At 51.9% G+C, this 15,633-nt stretch overlaps 1 protein-coding gene across 3 annotated transcripts in view; it reads left to right on the top strand.

Moving 5' to 3' along the window:
* SMG6 (SMG6 nonsense mediated mRNA decay factor) overlaps nucleotides 1-15,633 on the top strand; it is a 108,135-nt gene that overhangs the window by 69,704 nt on the left and 22,798 nt on the right. Inside the window, exon 14 of one of the 3 annotated variants that reach the window (XM_065036954.1) lies at nucleotides 8,778-10,600. The exons of the other annotated variants lie outside the window; for them this stretch is intronic. Coding sequence (XP_064893026.1) covers nucleotides 8,778-8,915 — 138 coding nt within the window. The 3' untranslated portion in view covers nucleotides 8,916-10,600. Of the gene's footprint in view, nucleotides 1-8,777; nucleotides 10,601-15,633 lie in introns of those variants that run through there. 3 annotated transcript variants of the gene reach the window in all.

Consider the following 15,633-nt stretch of genomic DNA (forward strand, 5'->3'; position numbering starts at 1 on the left):
TCCAAGTGAATCAGCTTGGGCGTGAGCCGTGCACGTGTACCAGCACGTGTGCGGTTCCTCAGCCAGTGCTGCACTGTTTGTCTCTGGTGACAGCAGAAGGCTCTTTTAAATTGTTTTCTGGGAGTGTGATGTGATCATCAGCTCAAGGCACAGCCTGACAGGATAAATCAGCCTCATCCCATGCCTGGTTTCAGGCAGCATTGGATCTTTTCTTGTGGATCAGATTATGCTCGTTGTCGAACGTCCTTGCTTCTGTCATTATCAGTCCAGGTTTATGTAACAAGACAGAAAACTTATTTGTGTTCAGTCTTTTTTTGTCCTAAAAGCTGCCTGCAGAGGTTCGGGATGGACTCTTAAGATATGGGAAATGTCCTGTTCAAGGAACTCACTGACCACCTGTTACCGGAGTCAGCATCAGTGGAGTGATGTAGGAAAGGAGAATCATTCCATGAAGTGTCCTGCTCAGCGTGCGCTGCCTGCGCCCTTGGCTTCCTTTGGGGTTTTTCAGCAGTTAATGGCCTCACTTCTGCCACACCAGCACCCTAATGGCACAAAACCTACCACATCTTGGCAAGACATCAGGCACAGATAGTGCAAGGTTCTGGCTATAAAAGAGGTATTCACTAACTTTAGTGTACTCGGAATGACATATTAAGAGTCCAGACCTTGTGGAATTTGCTGATGAGCCTGCAAGAACATTGAAAGGCCTCATTAAATCACCATTAATGCTGGATCCCCTCCCAATGAGCCATCTCTTATTGCTACCCAGAGTAAACCTTGAGGAAATGGAAAGGCTTCTCTGGCTGGCTGAGACAGACTGTGGACATGAAGCATGGCCTCACCTTGGACAATCTTTGTGGTGCTCAAGACGTAATGTGCAGGAGGGCCCTGGGACTCGGGGCTGCCTCTTTGCCTCATGCTTTGCATGCTGGATCCACCCCTCAAACCTTGCTCTCTGGTACTAAACTCAGTCCTGGGTCTGACTCTTCATCTGTGACCCTGCCTTGGCTTTGGGGTGACCCTGTTTCACAGCACTACTTATATTTTTGTCGTTGACCAAGTGAAATGCTTAAAACATCCCTGCTGAAGACAAGGACGGCTGTGGTATCCACCAACGCAGCATTTGGAAGGACCTCAGGAAACCTGAAAAAAGACCCAATTAATAACTCCTCATTGTTATCCTGAATAAGAAAGATCCACGTCCTGGGAAGCTGGCCAGAGAAGTGGACTGGGTGGAATGCAGGGAGTGGTCAGCCCAAATAACAGATGGGGATCTACTCTGTCTCTACGGGAGACGGAAGGTGACCTCTGTCATTGAGCTTGGAGTCTGCTCCCCACATTTCTGCTCCCAGACGGAACTCGCGGTGTTTTTGTGGATGCCGGATCCATCCACGGATACCGGGCTGAGTCTGGGTGAGGACGGAGTACCCAGCTCCTGCTGGGCTGGAGCTGTGACCCTCGGTGTCCTCGTGCTGTCACATCCCAAATCAGAAAGAGAAGACACCACCACCGTCTTATTTATTGTTTTCTTTTCTCGCCGTCATTGAAGTCAAAGCACTTCCCAGGCATTAATGAACGTACCTCCACAACACGTTATGACAGAAGGAAAAGCAATTTCCTCGTTGGAGATTGGCAACAGAGGTACGCGAGGCCGAGGGACTGACCCGGGTCCCACAGGAAGCCTCAGCTTCAGGATGAGAACAAACCCCTGATACCCAGCATTTCAGCCCCAGGCCACCCGCCTCCCCGAGGAAAACGAGCGGGTATTAAGTGAGGGTTCACTGGGAAGCGTTAAAATTCTTCCCTAACATATGCCTTGCATGAGCGACGTTACTGCTGCTGGTCTAACTGCATCTGTGGTGGGACACCAAAAATGCTGGATATTTAATCCAGATAACTCAATCAAATTTTTCCTCATAACATATTTGCATATATTTCCTTAAACATAAGGTAAAAGCCATAATTTATTTAAATTAACAACATTTGCCATAATGTTTTGCATACCAGCATTTTACATAAAGCATTTTCTCCACCATATGTAACAAATATTTGTCTATAAGTTTATATTGAATAGAGACAATAATAGTATTTCCATCTAGTGATTTTGTTGATTTATTTTTTTTAAACTTTCCCAAAACTTCCCTGTACTTGAGATAGGTAGATGCATATATAAGCACACATTCTTAGTATGGAGACAAAGATGTTTTCTGAGGTCTGAGAAGCTGTTGCCTGCCTGATCTGCTGGGTTTGTGAACAACAGAACAGATTTACATTTTGGTTCCTTAAGCGTAAATGATGTAATGTGTGTGATAGCATCCATTATTGAAGGAAAGAGATTTTATAGACAGAGAGTTTATTACATCCTTTTAGCGCTGTGTCCGTTCACCTGGTCCATACGCATGTTTCCCGTGGAGAAGCGGCCGCGGGGCAGCACTTCAGAGAGCGTCAGGGACGTGACACAGCTGCTGATGTGCATTTTTGGAGCCTACCAGCTGCCAGGGATGTGGCACATCCCTTTTGAAGATCGCACTTGCACTCTGAAGTCACCTAGATGCTTCTTGAACTTTCACCCTTTGCCAGCTTGCGTTGTTAACTCCCTCTAGTACTGGTAGCTCTTTTAGTTCAGCATCTGTCCTAATGAACAAAGATTTGATCCATTTTGATCTGAGCTTTGCAGAAACCTGATGGATGAAATGCTCCTATCAGTCTGGTCCAGGGGAGCTGAATCTGCTCAGTAGTTGCCTGTTATCACGGCTGCAGCTTCAACATTTTTAGACACAGGTGTCCTCACCACCTTCCCTGTGGTCGAGAGCTGCTCTTTAGTGACTACCTTGGCACGGGAAAGGAAAGATCCACAGGTATCAGTGTGGAGGGCACCTCATGTATGTGGTACCCACTAAACATACAAGAGGCTTAATCACATGGGAAATGCCGGGGTGATAAAGATAAATCCTTGTAGTCTGGAGAGCTGGAAGGGAGTTGTGCGCATGGATTTGAGTAGGTGGGAACAAGAGTGAATATCTGTACAGGTGCGTTGGGTGATTGCATCATTGCAAGTGTATAGTCGGAGCAGTTGTTATACAGAAGAGTGGGCAAAGACTTGTTCTTTTTGGTGTCTTCTGCCTTTTTGTTCTCAGTGGTTCGGTGAAGGTTGTTCAGCTGCCAGGGTCGCACCTTTAGGTTGCTTGAGGATCCAAAGCTTGGCCTGGCTGATACCCATGTCCTGTGGGGAGTGGACCATTCATTCCTTCCTCCTCCAGGAGGATCTGAGCATCTTCAGTGCTGAACCTGTGGAGAGAGCAGAGTCCTCATCATGGCCCCTCTACTCCACAGCATCTCTGGCCATCCTCCCCTTCTCAGGATAAAGAATGCTGCTTTGGAGAACGGTTTATTTAAATGAATTATTTTATGTTTTATGTGGGTTTTTTCATCTAAAATGAAACATCTTGGCATGGTGAAACGTGAGGACAGGAGAGAATTTGCTGGAACTCATGAGAGGTGTAGCATGTATGTGCTAACAGGTATAATTTTGGTCCTGCCATGTCACTCCTCATGCAGACAGAAGCACATGAACCATTCCTTGTGGTGATGAAGTTCTCGAATCCTGGTTTAGATGGTTTTGGGGCAGTCTGGTGTTGAAGAGGAAGCATTGTTTCCTGTTAACCCTCGGAGATGCGCTACGTGCTCCCGTCCTCCCTCGGGCAGCGCTGCCCCTTCCTGCAGGCACTTCGCTCCTCCTGCAGCTCGTGGGTCTCCTGTTCCCTCGGGCAGGATTCCCGCTTTTCAGCTCTTCCCAGATTTCACCTCGGTTTCCCCCTTTTTAATAGGAATGTTTGGCCTCTTGCACTCCGACTCGGGGAGGAGCAGCTTGTTTCTGCAGCTGGCCTGGTGCCAGATGTCATCACTTCAGGCAGTGCCACGCTGCACATCTTCAGCAGTTTGAAATGGAGAGACAGAGGGAGACAGATAAGATCAGCAGCTTTAGGTGATGGCATTGTTTCAAATAAACCATGCATGACCCAAAGCTTCCACTTCAAATGGGGAATGAAATTGCTTCATCGTTTGACAGCTTGCTCCATGAAAGAAATTTATCTTCACTTAATTGCTTTAGATCCCAAGAGGCTGTGTACAGTAATTTCTAGGAGATAATTATATCAAATTAAAAAAATATGTGACTATGCGACTGCTGAGCGTGAAGGCAGTGGCCAGAGAGCAGGAAGGAAAGAGGCACCACATCTGAGTGGTGCTCACAGGTTATCGGTTCCTCTCCTCCCCGTGGTCTGCGGACGTGGCACGTGAGACCACAGGAGAGTCTGTCTGCCAGGGGCTGGGTGCTCAGCAGGGTGCTTGGAGCTGAAAATCCTGCTCTCCTGGAGCTTCCTCGGGATCCTGCCTTCGCTGCCCTGCTCTGAGCCATGGCAGGGGTGTCCATCGCCTGCCTTGTCACTGTTGGGGACAACCGGCCTCTCCAGGCAGAGCTTGGCAGTGCCTTTATCCCCACAGTTCTCCTGTGTGGTTGTACAGTAGAGTTGAGGAACAAGAAAGCTTGTTGATTTAAAAACATGTATATTTAGAAGCAGAGTGTAAACTTCCTGCCCAGGCTGAGATTGGATTCTTGACTATGTTTGAGTTTCCAGTTTTCATTTCCTTTGCCCTCATACTTCACATTGTGTATCTCCCAGAGTGTGCCCCAGACTAATCTCTCCTTAACCCTCCCTCGCCCCACATTTTTCTCTCATTATTTGCACATCAGTTCCAGTTCTTCCAGGAAGCGGCATTATCTCCTGGTTGTCACTTGGTGCCATGGCTGAGCCTGGGCTCCTGCAGGTCTCCTCCGTCCCTCTGGAAGTGACCCCAGTGACAGAGCCAAGCTGGGGGCTGCAGCAGGGACAGAACTGCTGGCGGTTGCCATCCCTCAGAAGAAGATGGGCTTTTTCAGCACGGGTTGAAATCCTGAAGGGACATCACACTTTGTAGCTCATGGTAAACATCACCGACCACTTCCAGGAGGGGTAAATCGCTCCATCGTCTAAATGTTCTTCTCTTTCTCTCAATCAGACTGCATGCTCTCCTTGACTGTTTCATGTGACAGCTCCTGCCCTGCCATTGCCTTTACAACCCATCTCCTGGGGACAAAGATAATTTTGTTCCCCGCCAAGGGCTGTGACAATTTTTGTGTGTGATCCTTCACGGGCTTTGAAATGGTTGTCAACAATCCTGGGCCAGAACTGAGCTCCCCCTCACCCCTGTGATGTGCAGGCTGGTTTTTGAAGTGCGATGCTGCTTCAGCTGTTCCCAGGAAGTCTTCAGGGGAGCCGTGTTTGTACTAAGGAGGTAAAGTCCCTGCGTATTTCTGGAGGGGATCTACTCAATGGGCTCTTTGATGTCATCTCAGTTTTTGGACTTAGATCAAGTAAGTCTGAAAAAGAAATGTTTTGGCTTAGCCCAGAACATTTGCACCTGAGCAAGATGACCTGTGGCTGTCGTGGTGTCTAAGGAAGAAATCCATGGCCACCGGTAGAGCTGTGACCCAAAGCGAGGAGATGGAGGGTTCTGGTCCCAAAAGCTGCCCAGCTGGGCAAGCTGGCTCCCAGGATTGTCTCCAGTGGTGAAGTTGGACAGTTATCACATGTAAAATGTCTCCTCAAGGCAGCCCTCAAACTTACCGCTGTCCTCACACGCTGCTGATGGTTAGTCTCACACCGCCCTGAGCGCAGACAAAACCAGCCCTCTGGTCTGAGGTTTTGGTGCCTTAGTTCTGGGCTCAGAGGGGAGGAGAGGCTCATGGCAGCACAATTTGGTTGCCAGAAGTGGGGAGACTCCTCCAGCACGATGTAGTTGTGTGGGGACACAGCACGTAACTCCGTGATTGCCCTGATGCACCGGTCCTGTAATAATTAGGAACTAAGCACCTAGAAAGTGATGCTCTGCTGATGAGAGCAGGTGGTGAGACATGGTCGGAGGTGAGGGACCAGGCATGGCACTGACCAGCCAGGTCCATAAGCTCCAGCTCTTGGTCCCTGGGGTTCAGATACAGCACCTTCTGCCATTGTGGGTTTTTTCTGTGTTTTCCAAAAAAAGCTCTGCCAGCAGTAGTCACTCTGTGTCTTCTTATCCTTTTCTCTGCTTTCTTGACAGTCTTCTTCACTTACTCCTTTTTGTTGCTGTTAGCAAAGAAAGTACCACCTAAAGCCATTTGAAATGGAGTTTCTGCTCTTAATAGTGGCTGCCCTGACAGCCAAAACCAGGAGCCTTGGGGGACGGGCAAGGGGGCTGCAAAGGGGGTGGGCACACAATTGCAGAAACTGGCAGGAGAACGTTTAAGAAACTGAGAATACGAGGAGCTCTCATCTGGCTTGAAGCTGCTGCTCCCAGCGCAGTCGGCATTTTGTTTCAGAGGCCACGAGTGAAGGAGTTAATGATGATCCCAGATGGCTTCAGCGTTTGCCTCTTGCCACCCCTTCCTGTTCCCCCAGGATCTCAGATGGTGGCGGGAGATGAAGTAAAATTCTAGAGTTTATTGTAAAGTTCATCTCTCGCCCTAAATCATGCTGGAACTTGCATGTGCTGTGTTGGCAGCTTCAAGGGGATGCTACCTGGTAATTAATTAGTTGTCAAGAGACAGCCCAGAGCTTCCAAGTCTTTATATTCTTGCTAATAGAAATTGCTCTGATTACATTTCCCCCCGACTTGGCTGGAGGGCTGAAGAGCAGGAGCTCTGGTCCATGGGCAGCTGGAGCGGGTCCCTTTGCTGGGGCTCCTCTCGACGTGCTCGCACACGCTGCCGTGAGCACGAACCCCCGGGGAGCCCAGTCCCGAGCCCTGTCTTTGCCAGTTCTGTTCGTGTTTCTCATCACACCTTTCCCCTGCCTGTGCAGGTGAGCCCTGCAACAATTTCCCTTCAGCATCTCCTTGGGGTCTTCCCTTGGCATCATCGTTCCTGTCGGTCCTTCCTCTGCAGCTGCCGCCCTGGCCTGGATGGAAGTGTTTTGCATGTTTTCTTCACAGAGCCCTTTTTCTGGGCTAAGCTTAGAGAAATATTCAGTGTCTGCAGAGATTCCTAGTGTTTCTCTCAACCTCACTTCTGTTTTTTTCCCCTGTCTTTATCTTTGTGCTTATGCTGTTAGTCATGAGCAGATTTAGGTTTCTTCTTGCAGAGAGAGGAGTGTGGTTGAGGAGCTGCATGAGAGGTGCCTGGATTTTTGGGTCCTATACGCACAGAACTGGTCTGGAGCTGGGTTATCTAATCGTTTGTTAAAGGCTCATTTATATTTTTGTACGCTACTTTGTGCTTTTCCCACCTTTTTGCAGAGATCCTCTGCTAACAACTGATTTCTCCTCTCCCCTTCTCTGGTCCATGTCTATGTGTCTGACGTCTTGAGCAGCTTTGCGCCCATCCAAAATTTGCATCTTTGGAGCTAAACCCCACCATCCGCCCAAACTCTCCTCCTTATCATGCTTCTGTGGCCAGCACCACCATCCTGGGGGGAGCAACATGTGATGTACCAGCTATTTGGGAGACATCGCTCTCCTCCTCCCTCTGCAGCAGGACACACTCATTTTCTGTTGTGTCCCTCAGCAATGGACTGAAAATCAAACCTTCTTGTGGCTCCAGGAGGCATTTGTCTGGGAAGGAGCTACTGGGGTACTTGCAGGAGGTGACAGTGACCCAGGTAGAGACCCAGGTACCCAGGTAGGGACCCAAGTATGTTGCAGGCTGCAACCGTAGCAACCCAGGGATGCTGCAGCTCTTTGGAGCCTGTCTCTTGCTATCTTAGGGGGCAGCTCTGCCTGGGCTGATCCCAGAACGTGTCCCCTCCAGCATCCCTCTGGATGCTGTAAATAAGCCGTGGCGAGCGATGCGGCTCTGCCGGATGCTCTCACGCCCGCCAGTGCCGTCCCTTCCCTTCCCACCCCCGGGGAGCCGGGCTGCGACCCACCTGCCATGGCAGCTTTGCAGACATGTGGTCCCTTCTCTTTGTGTTTAGTTAAGTGTGGGAGGACTCGACGCTGTAACTCCTGTAGCTTTTAAGCTATTGTTGGTGATACAGCCCTGCAAGCAGACGTGGCAATTTCACAAGCGTGGCCCCATCCCTGACAAAGACAATTAGGATGCTATTCTGTTATATCTGGGGAGAGAGAGATTTCTAGTGTCTGGAAGGAGCAGCCTGGAAAGGGCATAATCTAATGCAGAAGATGAAGACAAAGGCATTTGGAAGGCAGGATGTGGGGAGAACGACGGCACAAGCGCAAAGGGCAGATGTGCAGCGGGAGTGGGGGTACGGGAGCCCAGCGGCTCGGGGTGCAGGGCAGGAGGGACGCACTGCTCTGGGCAGGTATAGGGTGCATGGGCTGGGGTGAAGGTGAAGTGGGGTGCTCTGTGCTTGGCTGGGAAATGGTTGTTCTGGGTGAGAAGGGTGAAGTTTCAGGCTGCTGGGTGATAAAAAAAACAACAACCCAAGCTGCGATAACCACTGGAGTGTGATCCTGCAGAGCAGCGAGCGAAGGAGATGAAGGTGACAGCAGTGGCACTGGGCTGTCAAGTGGTCTGCAAGCTGCAGAGGTAGGACAGGAGAGCTCAGGGCAGCAGGAGGAGGTAGCCAGGCCACCCCTGTCACAAGTTTTGGTGCAATTCACCGCGGCAAGTCCAGAGGCTGTTTGCAGTCACAGGGCTCGAGCTGCTTTTCACGCTGCTGGCTCCTTCCTCGCTTGGCTTTTCCAGCATCTGATCTGCCTGTTTGTTTGCTCGCAATGATTTCAGTTGTTTTCTATTTTAGCTTCTGACCCCGAGTGCCTGGGCTGGGGCGGGCAGGCACCGTTTGAAAGCCACCACTTGGCGGCAACAACTGTTCGAGCCGCGGAGCAGCACCCATCTAACCCCTCTTTTCACACACTCGGAGCTTCCCAAACATTAACCTTTGGATTAAAATTTTCCATGCTTGGTCTCTCCCCAGATGTGATGTCTGAGCTTTGGTTTGGGTTCATGTTTTTCATGTTTGCTGGATTTGTGTTATGGGAGAATGAAAGAAATACTTTTCCCATTTAAAAAAAAATTATACTCTCCTTTTTTGTTTTGTTTTGTTTTTTACATTTGGGGATTCACCAAAAATGGTTGAAGTTTGAAGCTGAAAATAATTAACTTGGCTGCAGCAAGCTCGTGTCGCAGGCGCTCGGGGAAGTGCCGCAGCTCCAGGTGTGCGATGCGCCGGGTATCACCAGCGCAGCCTGCACAGCCCATCCAGGTACGCGCAGGCTCTGCCGGCAGCGCCAGGAGAGCCTTGGTGTGAGTCAGGCTGAGTAACTCCAGATTTGGAGGAGGGCAGCTGGTTTCTTGTTTTTTAGAAGAAAAAAAGCGTTGTTTTTCAGGCTCACCATGCAGGATCACGATGCGCCGGGGCCGTGTGGGCTCCCAGGCTGCGGTGAGTCAGGCGCAGGGCTCGCCGTGCTGTTTTCAATCCTCTGCTCGGCGGTGCAGGTCATGGCATCATCGGGAGATGACGTGCTGTAGACAAGGCGGTACGGTCACCCCCGGGGTGGGAGCATTGTGGCTCCTTTCTTTTGCAGGAGAAGCTTTGCCTCGTTTCACGTGGCATCAGCTGGTGGCTGCACCTTTCCTTGTCCCGAAGCCAAATGCTCGAGTCCTACTGTTGACACCTCCTTGTCACCTCCAGGGCCACCTTGGACATGCTCAAATGCTGTGTATTTCCCTATATAGATTATTTATTATCTTTTTTTTGCTGGCTGCAGCACCCCTCCTCTCTGCTCCAAGTCTGTGTGCTGCTCATCGGGTGGGGACCTGCGCGGCTCACACCAGCGCTTGTAATGTCTGGCCTGTGGCTCTGCCAGAGGCCAAAATTGGCTCTGGGTGCACGGCTGGATCGCGAGGACAGTGTTAGATGGAGGGTGGAGTGAGCGAATACCCCTCTCTTCCTACTGTGCTTTCAGGAAATGTCTCTAATGCAGCTGTAAGTGTGAATGAAGTCAAAAGGATGGATCGGTGCCCCTGCTCCAGCCCACCCCACTTGTCAGGACCCATCCAGAATCCCCACCCTTATTGTTCTGGTTCAGCTGCTCCGTTTCGGGGCAAGGGGCCCTGCTCTGTGCTCAGCATCCCGCTCCCGGGAGGAGGAGCTCTGCAGAAAACAAAGACGCAGCGAATAGTTTTCCTCTTGCCGACCAGCCACCCTTCCAATTCCTCCTTCCCTTCTCTAGGTGTGTTTGCAGCTCTCGGCCCGGCTGGAAGCAAGTGACTGTGAGGCTCAGGCCATTAATCATCTGCCAAAAGAGCTGAGGATTGGGTATAAGTAGCAGAGCTGTGCTCGCTGCTGCCTTGGAGGCAGAGCAGGATCCGCACGGGCTGGAGCTCCCATCCAGGGCATGAAGTTACCTCTCTGGTCGGGTAACGGAGCGCGTCTCGCTCAGAGCAGCCCCTCCTGGAAGAGGACATGGGCTCTCAGGCACACACGAACGTCATCGGGAGTCCCCTAAGTGGCAGCATTTCACTGTAAAGCAAAATACCGGCATTTGTCCCTCCCTGAAGTGGCTGCTGGAAGCGGCGCGAGCTGCTTCCCACTCTGCCCCGAGCTGCCGGGAGCGCGCTGCCAGTGTGGTTCTTGCGGTGGGTGGAAATGCCAGTATTGCTGAGATCTCTGGGGCTGCGGTGTCGCAGCTGACCGAGCTGTGGTGGCATTTTTCTGCTGGTGTTACATTGCCTTCCGTATCCCCACCCTTCTGTTTTCAAGGGAATTTATCGGCGGCCCCGGCAGAGGAGCCAACAGTCAGAGGAACCTCCCTGCACGCAGCAGCCCCGGCCCTGCTCGCTGCCAGTTCTCGTGAGCTTTGCTTGTTGGTTCAAAGCAAAGCTGCTTCTCTTTCAGCTTCCAAAGCCGAGGGCAGCCGGCGTGCCCCGAGCCCCCCAGCAGTGCTGCGGCAGCTTTGGCGCTGACATTGCTCAGTCTGGCTTCTGGTTTGTGAAGCGGCGGTTTCTCATCGCGTTGCTCTGACTCAGGTATCTGTTTCCTCTGATGTGGGCAGCCGTCGCTGCAGATTTTTGCCCCCGGGCACGCAGTCTTTCTGTGGCTCCCAGGGATGTGGGACGTGCAGGGGAGCTCCCTGAGTGTTGTCACGACCGGCTGATGACTTGAGTCCCTGGGGTGGGAAAAGCAACATTGCAGCAGCAGCGTCTACCACACCACTACGTGTTGAAAACTCCCCTAAAATCGGTGGTGCAAGCATCCAGTTTGTGTCCTAGACTAAAAAGTCATAAGGAAATTAAACACATCCAGCCTGACTCAGGTTTGGGGGCTGTTGCTCCCCATAAGTCACCCCCCTGGTTGGGTGTCATCTCCGGGACCCTCAGGTCTCTGCTCCCCATCCAGCTCCACGCGATGGCAACGCCGAATTCCTTCAGCATAGGGTGCTTAGAGGGACCTTGTACGGTGTTTATTTGATTCCGTTTTCCTGGCCAAATGGCCTTCCCTGGAGGCAGTATCATTCTGCCACTGAGACAAACCACTCTAACCAGTTTCCCTAGAGTGGGATCCCAGTTCAGCAAGTCAGGATTGTCACCCTCTGAGAATCGCTTGTGTTTGAGGAAGTAAAAAGACCCGCGGGGAGGCTGCGAGCAGCGGCCAGGTGGGAGCTGCGCTGCTTCAGGGGGTTTTAGCGGTTCTTGTTAAAACAGTCTCCCGTAGACTCAGAAATCCCAAGTTTCCTAAAAGAAGAGGAGAAAATTCCGAAGACTTTCATCCCAGTTCAAATATCTACCAGGGCAAGGAGCCGTGGAAGTTATGGAGGGATCTCAGATGACATTCTCTGAAAAGCTTAATAGAGTGTGAGTATGAAATGCTCAGCCCAGCAGCATTTGTGCCCTTGGCAAGGGTTTGGCTGGGGTCTGTGCCTCTCCTTTGCCCAGACCAAGTAACCAAGGGCAGAGAGGAGGAATGGGGGGTCTGCCTGAGGAGCCCCCCCACTTTTGAAGCTTTTGGCACCTCTGCAAGATATTTAAATGACAGACAGACATATAGGGATCTGTAAATACTCATTTGGTGCCAGCTCAACCACAAAGAAGATACAGCATTTGTGGTCCAAGGAAGTTTAAATATTTGTGGTCAAACTTAAAATTCGACATAAAACTCTCATCTGCGATGGAAGGCGTCCAGGAACTGCATGGAGAACGTATAAGCTGTGTAAACTCACAGAAATGGCTTCCCGGGCGGCTCTGCCAGGACCAGGCAGAATATTGCAGCTCGTATCTCTCCTCTCGCTCCCGCTGCCGAGGGCAGAAGTCAGGTTTGCGAGGGACACGGTGGGCTGTTAACACCTCCGGGGGTGGCAGTCCACCGTGCCCTGGGTGTCACTGACAAACAGTCCACCATGCCACACGTGTTACCGATGAACGCAGCGGTTTCCTCGCTGCCCGTGGCAGAGTTGACGCTGGAAGGGCGAGAGGTGGCCGCTGTGGGCAGGGCAGGTGGATGCTGGAAGGCTGAGCTCTGGTTTACACCTTTTTTTTGCTATTTTCATACTGTAGAACCTCATTCCCACTTCACTGGCTCCTGTGTTGTAACTCTTTTCCTTCCACCACCCAACTTCCCACCGTCTCAGCCCTCTGCTACCACAGTGTCTTGTCCCGTGGGACAGGAATCACCGAGTTGCTCTGTGGGTCAAACCACGGGGCAAATCTCCGTGGGGAAGTCCTTGCGTAAGAGCTCGTCCTATCACTAAGAGCAAAACGCTTGTTCGGTGCACGACGCCTTTATCTGTTCAGAGGGTGCCTGGGTGAGGGTTGGGTGTAGAGTCGGGGGGAGGCTGAGCTGAACCTCCCCATAGTGCTGCAATGTCTTGCTGTGCCGGGGACGGACATGCTCAGCAGTCGTGCACCTTCAGGGCTTGCTCCATAAAAACACCCCGGTGAGGGCAGCTCCCTCCTGCCGCCGCTCAGGAGGTGCTTTCTGAAGTGGGGAGGTTGCAGCGTTTTCCATGCGCCCTGTGAAAAAAGGGCTCTTGCTGTTGCAAGAGCACATTGAGATTTGCGGTTGAGATGTTGGATCGAACGTTTGTCAGCCACATTTCCCAAATTCCAGGAAAGGCAGATCCTAACCCTGGCACAGGAACAGCTTCTCTGGTCTTAGTGTGGCCCCATGAGCAGATGGACCCGAGAGGTGCTGGGGATGGAGAGGTGTGGGGATGGACCATCCCCGTCCCCAGCGTCCCCTGGAGCGGTGGCCTCAGAGGAAGGGCAGCGTGTGTCTGCCGAGAGCCGAGCCGTCCCCTTTCCCTTACTAAGCAATCCTCCCTTCCTCCGCCAAAGAGCCTGCTAACCACTTTCTTATCTTTCTTAACTCTGCAAAACAATCTCTGGCAAGGCAGGCATCCTCCGAAATGGCAGAGGAAATAAATTCCCCCCAGTCCCTGAAAAGGAAAAGACCGGAGACTCTCACAGCAGGGAGAACAGCCCATGCCCTGCAAAAGCTGTCGGTGGTGCCACATCGGCTTCGCCAAGGATACGGATCTTGGGATCTTGCTTTCCTCCTTCCCCAGCCTGGGACGGCGGGCTTGGGGCAGCCCGTCAGGGACTGCTCGTCCCTGGTTAGTAGGACCTGCAAAGGAGGAGTAGAGCAAGCTCCTTCACACTTGTCTTCACTTTATTCTGTGGGGTTTATCTCTTTTTCCCCTGGGAAGTTTTGGAATGTGCTGGGAGCTGGGGTGGGAGACAGGAGAGCATCAAGATGACTATAACAGGTCATCCCTGGCCGTGACTCGCTGTATCTCCTGGAGTCATCTACCTCCTTCACAGGCCTCTTTCAAAGCTGTGACTTTTCAGCCCCGTGTTCTCCCGACAAACAATTGAAACGTGTGGTCCTGCGCCCAGTGCTTCACCTTGGAGAGCAGAAATGCTCCGGATGTTTCACAGCTACGGGGATCGGTTTGCCCAGCGCTGGGGCACCGTGGGGAGCGGAAGCAAATGCTTTCTCCGATGGAAATTGCTGCAGAAATTCTTGCAGTGTCTTACTGGAGGCAGCCTTTTGCAATGTGGGGAAGCCTGTAGCTCTTGCTGAGCTGTTGGCAGCGATGCCTGAGGACACAATGAGAACCAGGCAGGAGCCACGCTCACAAACCAGATGAAACATCTCCATCACTCTGTGGAGATCTCCTGTACCCCATCGTCTTCCCTGGGACTTCTCACCCAGGCTAAAGTCATGGTTTTCTCTCATACTGCTGCTGGAATGGGCTGATGGGGGTAAAATTAAAAAAGCTGACCGCCTGCCTCCTGCCTGCCAGGTGTTGGATGCAGCCTGGAGCCAACTGCTCCCTCCTGCAAATGCTGCTCACTGGAGAGAGGAACTGACAGAAAAGTTCTTTAGCACATTTAACAGGTGAATAAGACATCAGGGCAAGTCTTTCCAAGTATCAGCCAAAGCCAGAAGCTTGGTTTGGAAACCATCAGAAACTTTTCTCTCTGGGCTGTGTAGCTTCAGAGCAGCAGTCGGTCCTGGGCTGGCAGCTCCAGGCAGACCTCTGCCTTGTCCTGAGCTCAGGAGGGGTCTGGAGAATGACTTTCCATCCAGAGCATCTGCTTCAGGTGGCTTTGGTGTTGACTCTTCCACAGAAGCCACAGATTGGACAAGCAGCTTTCCCCAGCCTTGTGTTGAGCTGTCATCAAGGAAGGGACAAGTTGAGAGGAGCTGTGAGATGTTTTGTGGGGCGGTGGCAGGCTGTGCCGCAGTGCAGAGGGTTTGAGGGACGTAGGCTGCAACCTGTGGCAGCATGGGGTTTCCACGTGGGGTTTTTAAGTGTCTTCTGGCCTAGATCAGTAAAAATTCAGTCTGTATTCCTGCCCCACAGCCACTAGGTGCCAGTCAGGGAGAGAGAACTGGCCCCTGGCAGACAGACAGCTCTGGAGAGGGCTCTGCTCCATGGGCAGGGATCCCCTTCTTGGGGGCAGCCTTGCTGAGCTCCAAACCCCAGAGCTGCTCACAGCTTCTCCCCGTCGCTGGTTTTCGCCTTCGTGTCCTACAGCTGCACATGGGGACAGGTACCAGTGCCATGGGTGCAGTTTGAGGACTTCCATGGTAGGAATCTTCCCAGGCTGTTCAGGGCTGCTTCTGGCCTCTGACAGCAAGCGTTGGATGACTCTAATCTACCGCTTTGCACCTTTATATCATCCCTACGTCTTTGCATCACTGTGCGGAACAAGCAAGGCTGGGCTTAGCCCAGCAAAGCCTAGTGATGGTGGGCAGTTGGCTCCCTTTCAGTGCTGTTTTCCAGTTTTAAAGGCCAGTCGTGGCTGAGCAACATGGGCCAGGGCTGGAAAGGTGGAGAAGTTGGCCAGGTCGAGAGCACATCTGCTGCCATGACTTGTCTTGAGACTGAGGGCCTTGATGCAGCGGCTGGAGCTCTGCCTCTCTGCAAGGCTCAGCCTGCTGGGACAGAGCTTTGGCTAAGATATGGCCTAACACTTTCTCTTTGAGGAGCCCCTGCTTTGCAGAGAAAAGGGTTCTCCAGCAGTGAAAAGCAACTGGAGTGGTTCTTCTCTGACTTTCTCTGCCCTCCCTGGGGATTTTCTGATGCACATCTGTGCTGTTAGACAGCGTTAGATGTGGATGTGGTGGATCCTTTCCCCATGGTTGG

Source organism: Columba livia, chromosome 20 (assembly GCF_036013475.1).
Source record: "Columba livia isolate bColLiv1 breed racing homer chromosome 20, bColLiv1.pat.W.v2, whole genome shotgun sequence".
NCBI classification, from domain to species: Eukaryota; Metazoa; Chordata; class Aves; order Columbiformes; family Columbidae; genus Columba; species Columba livia.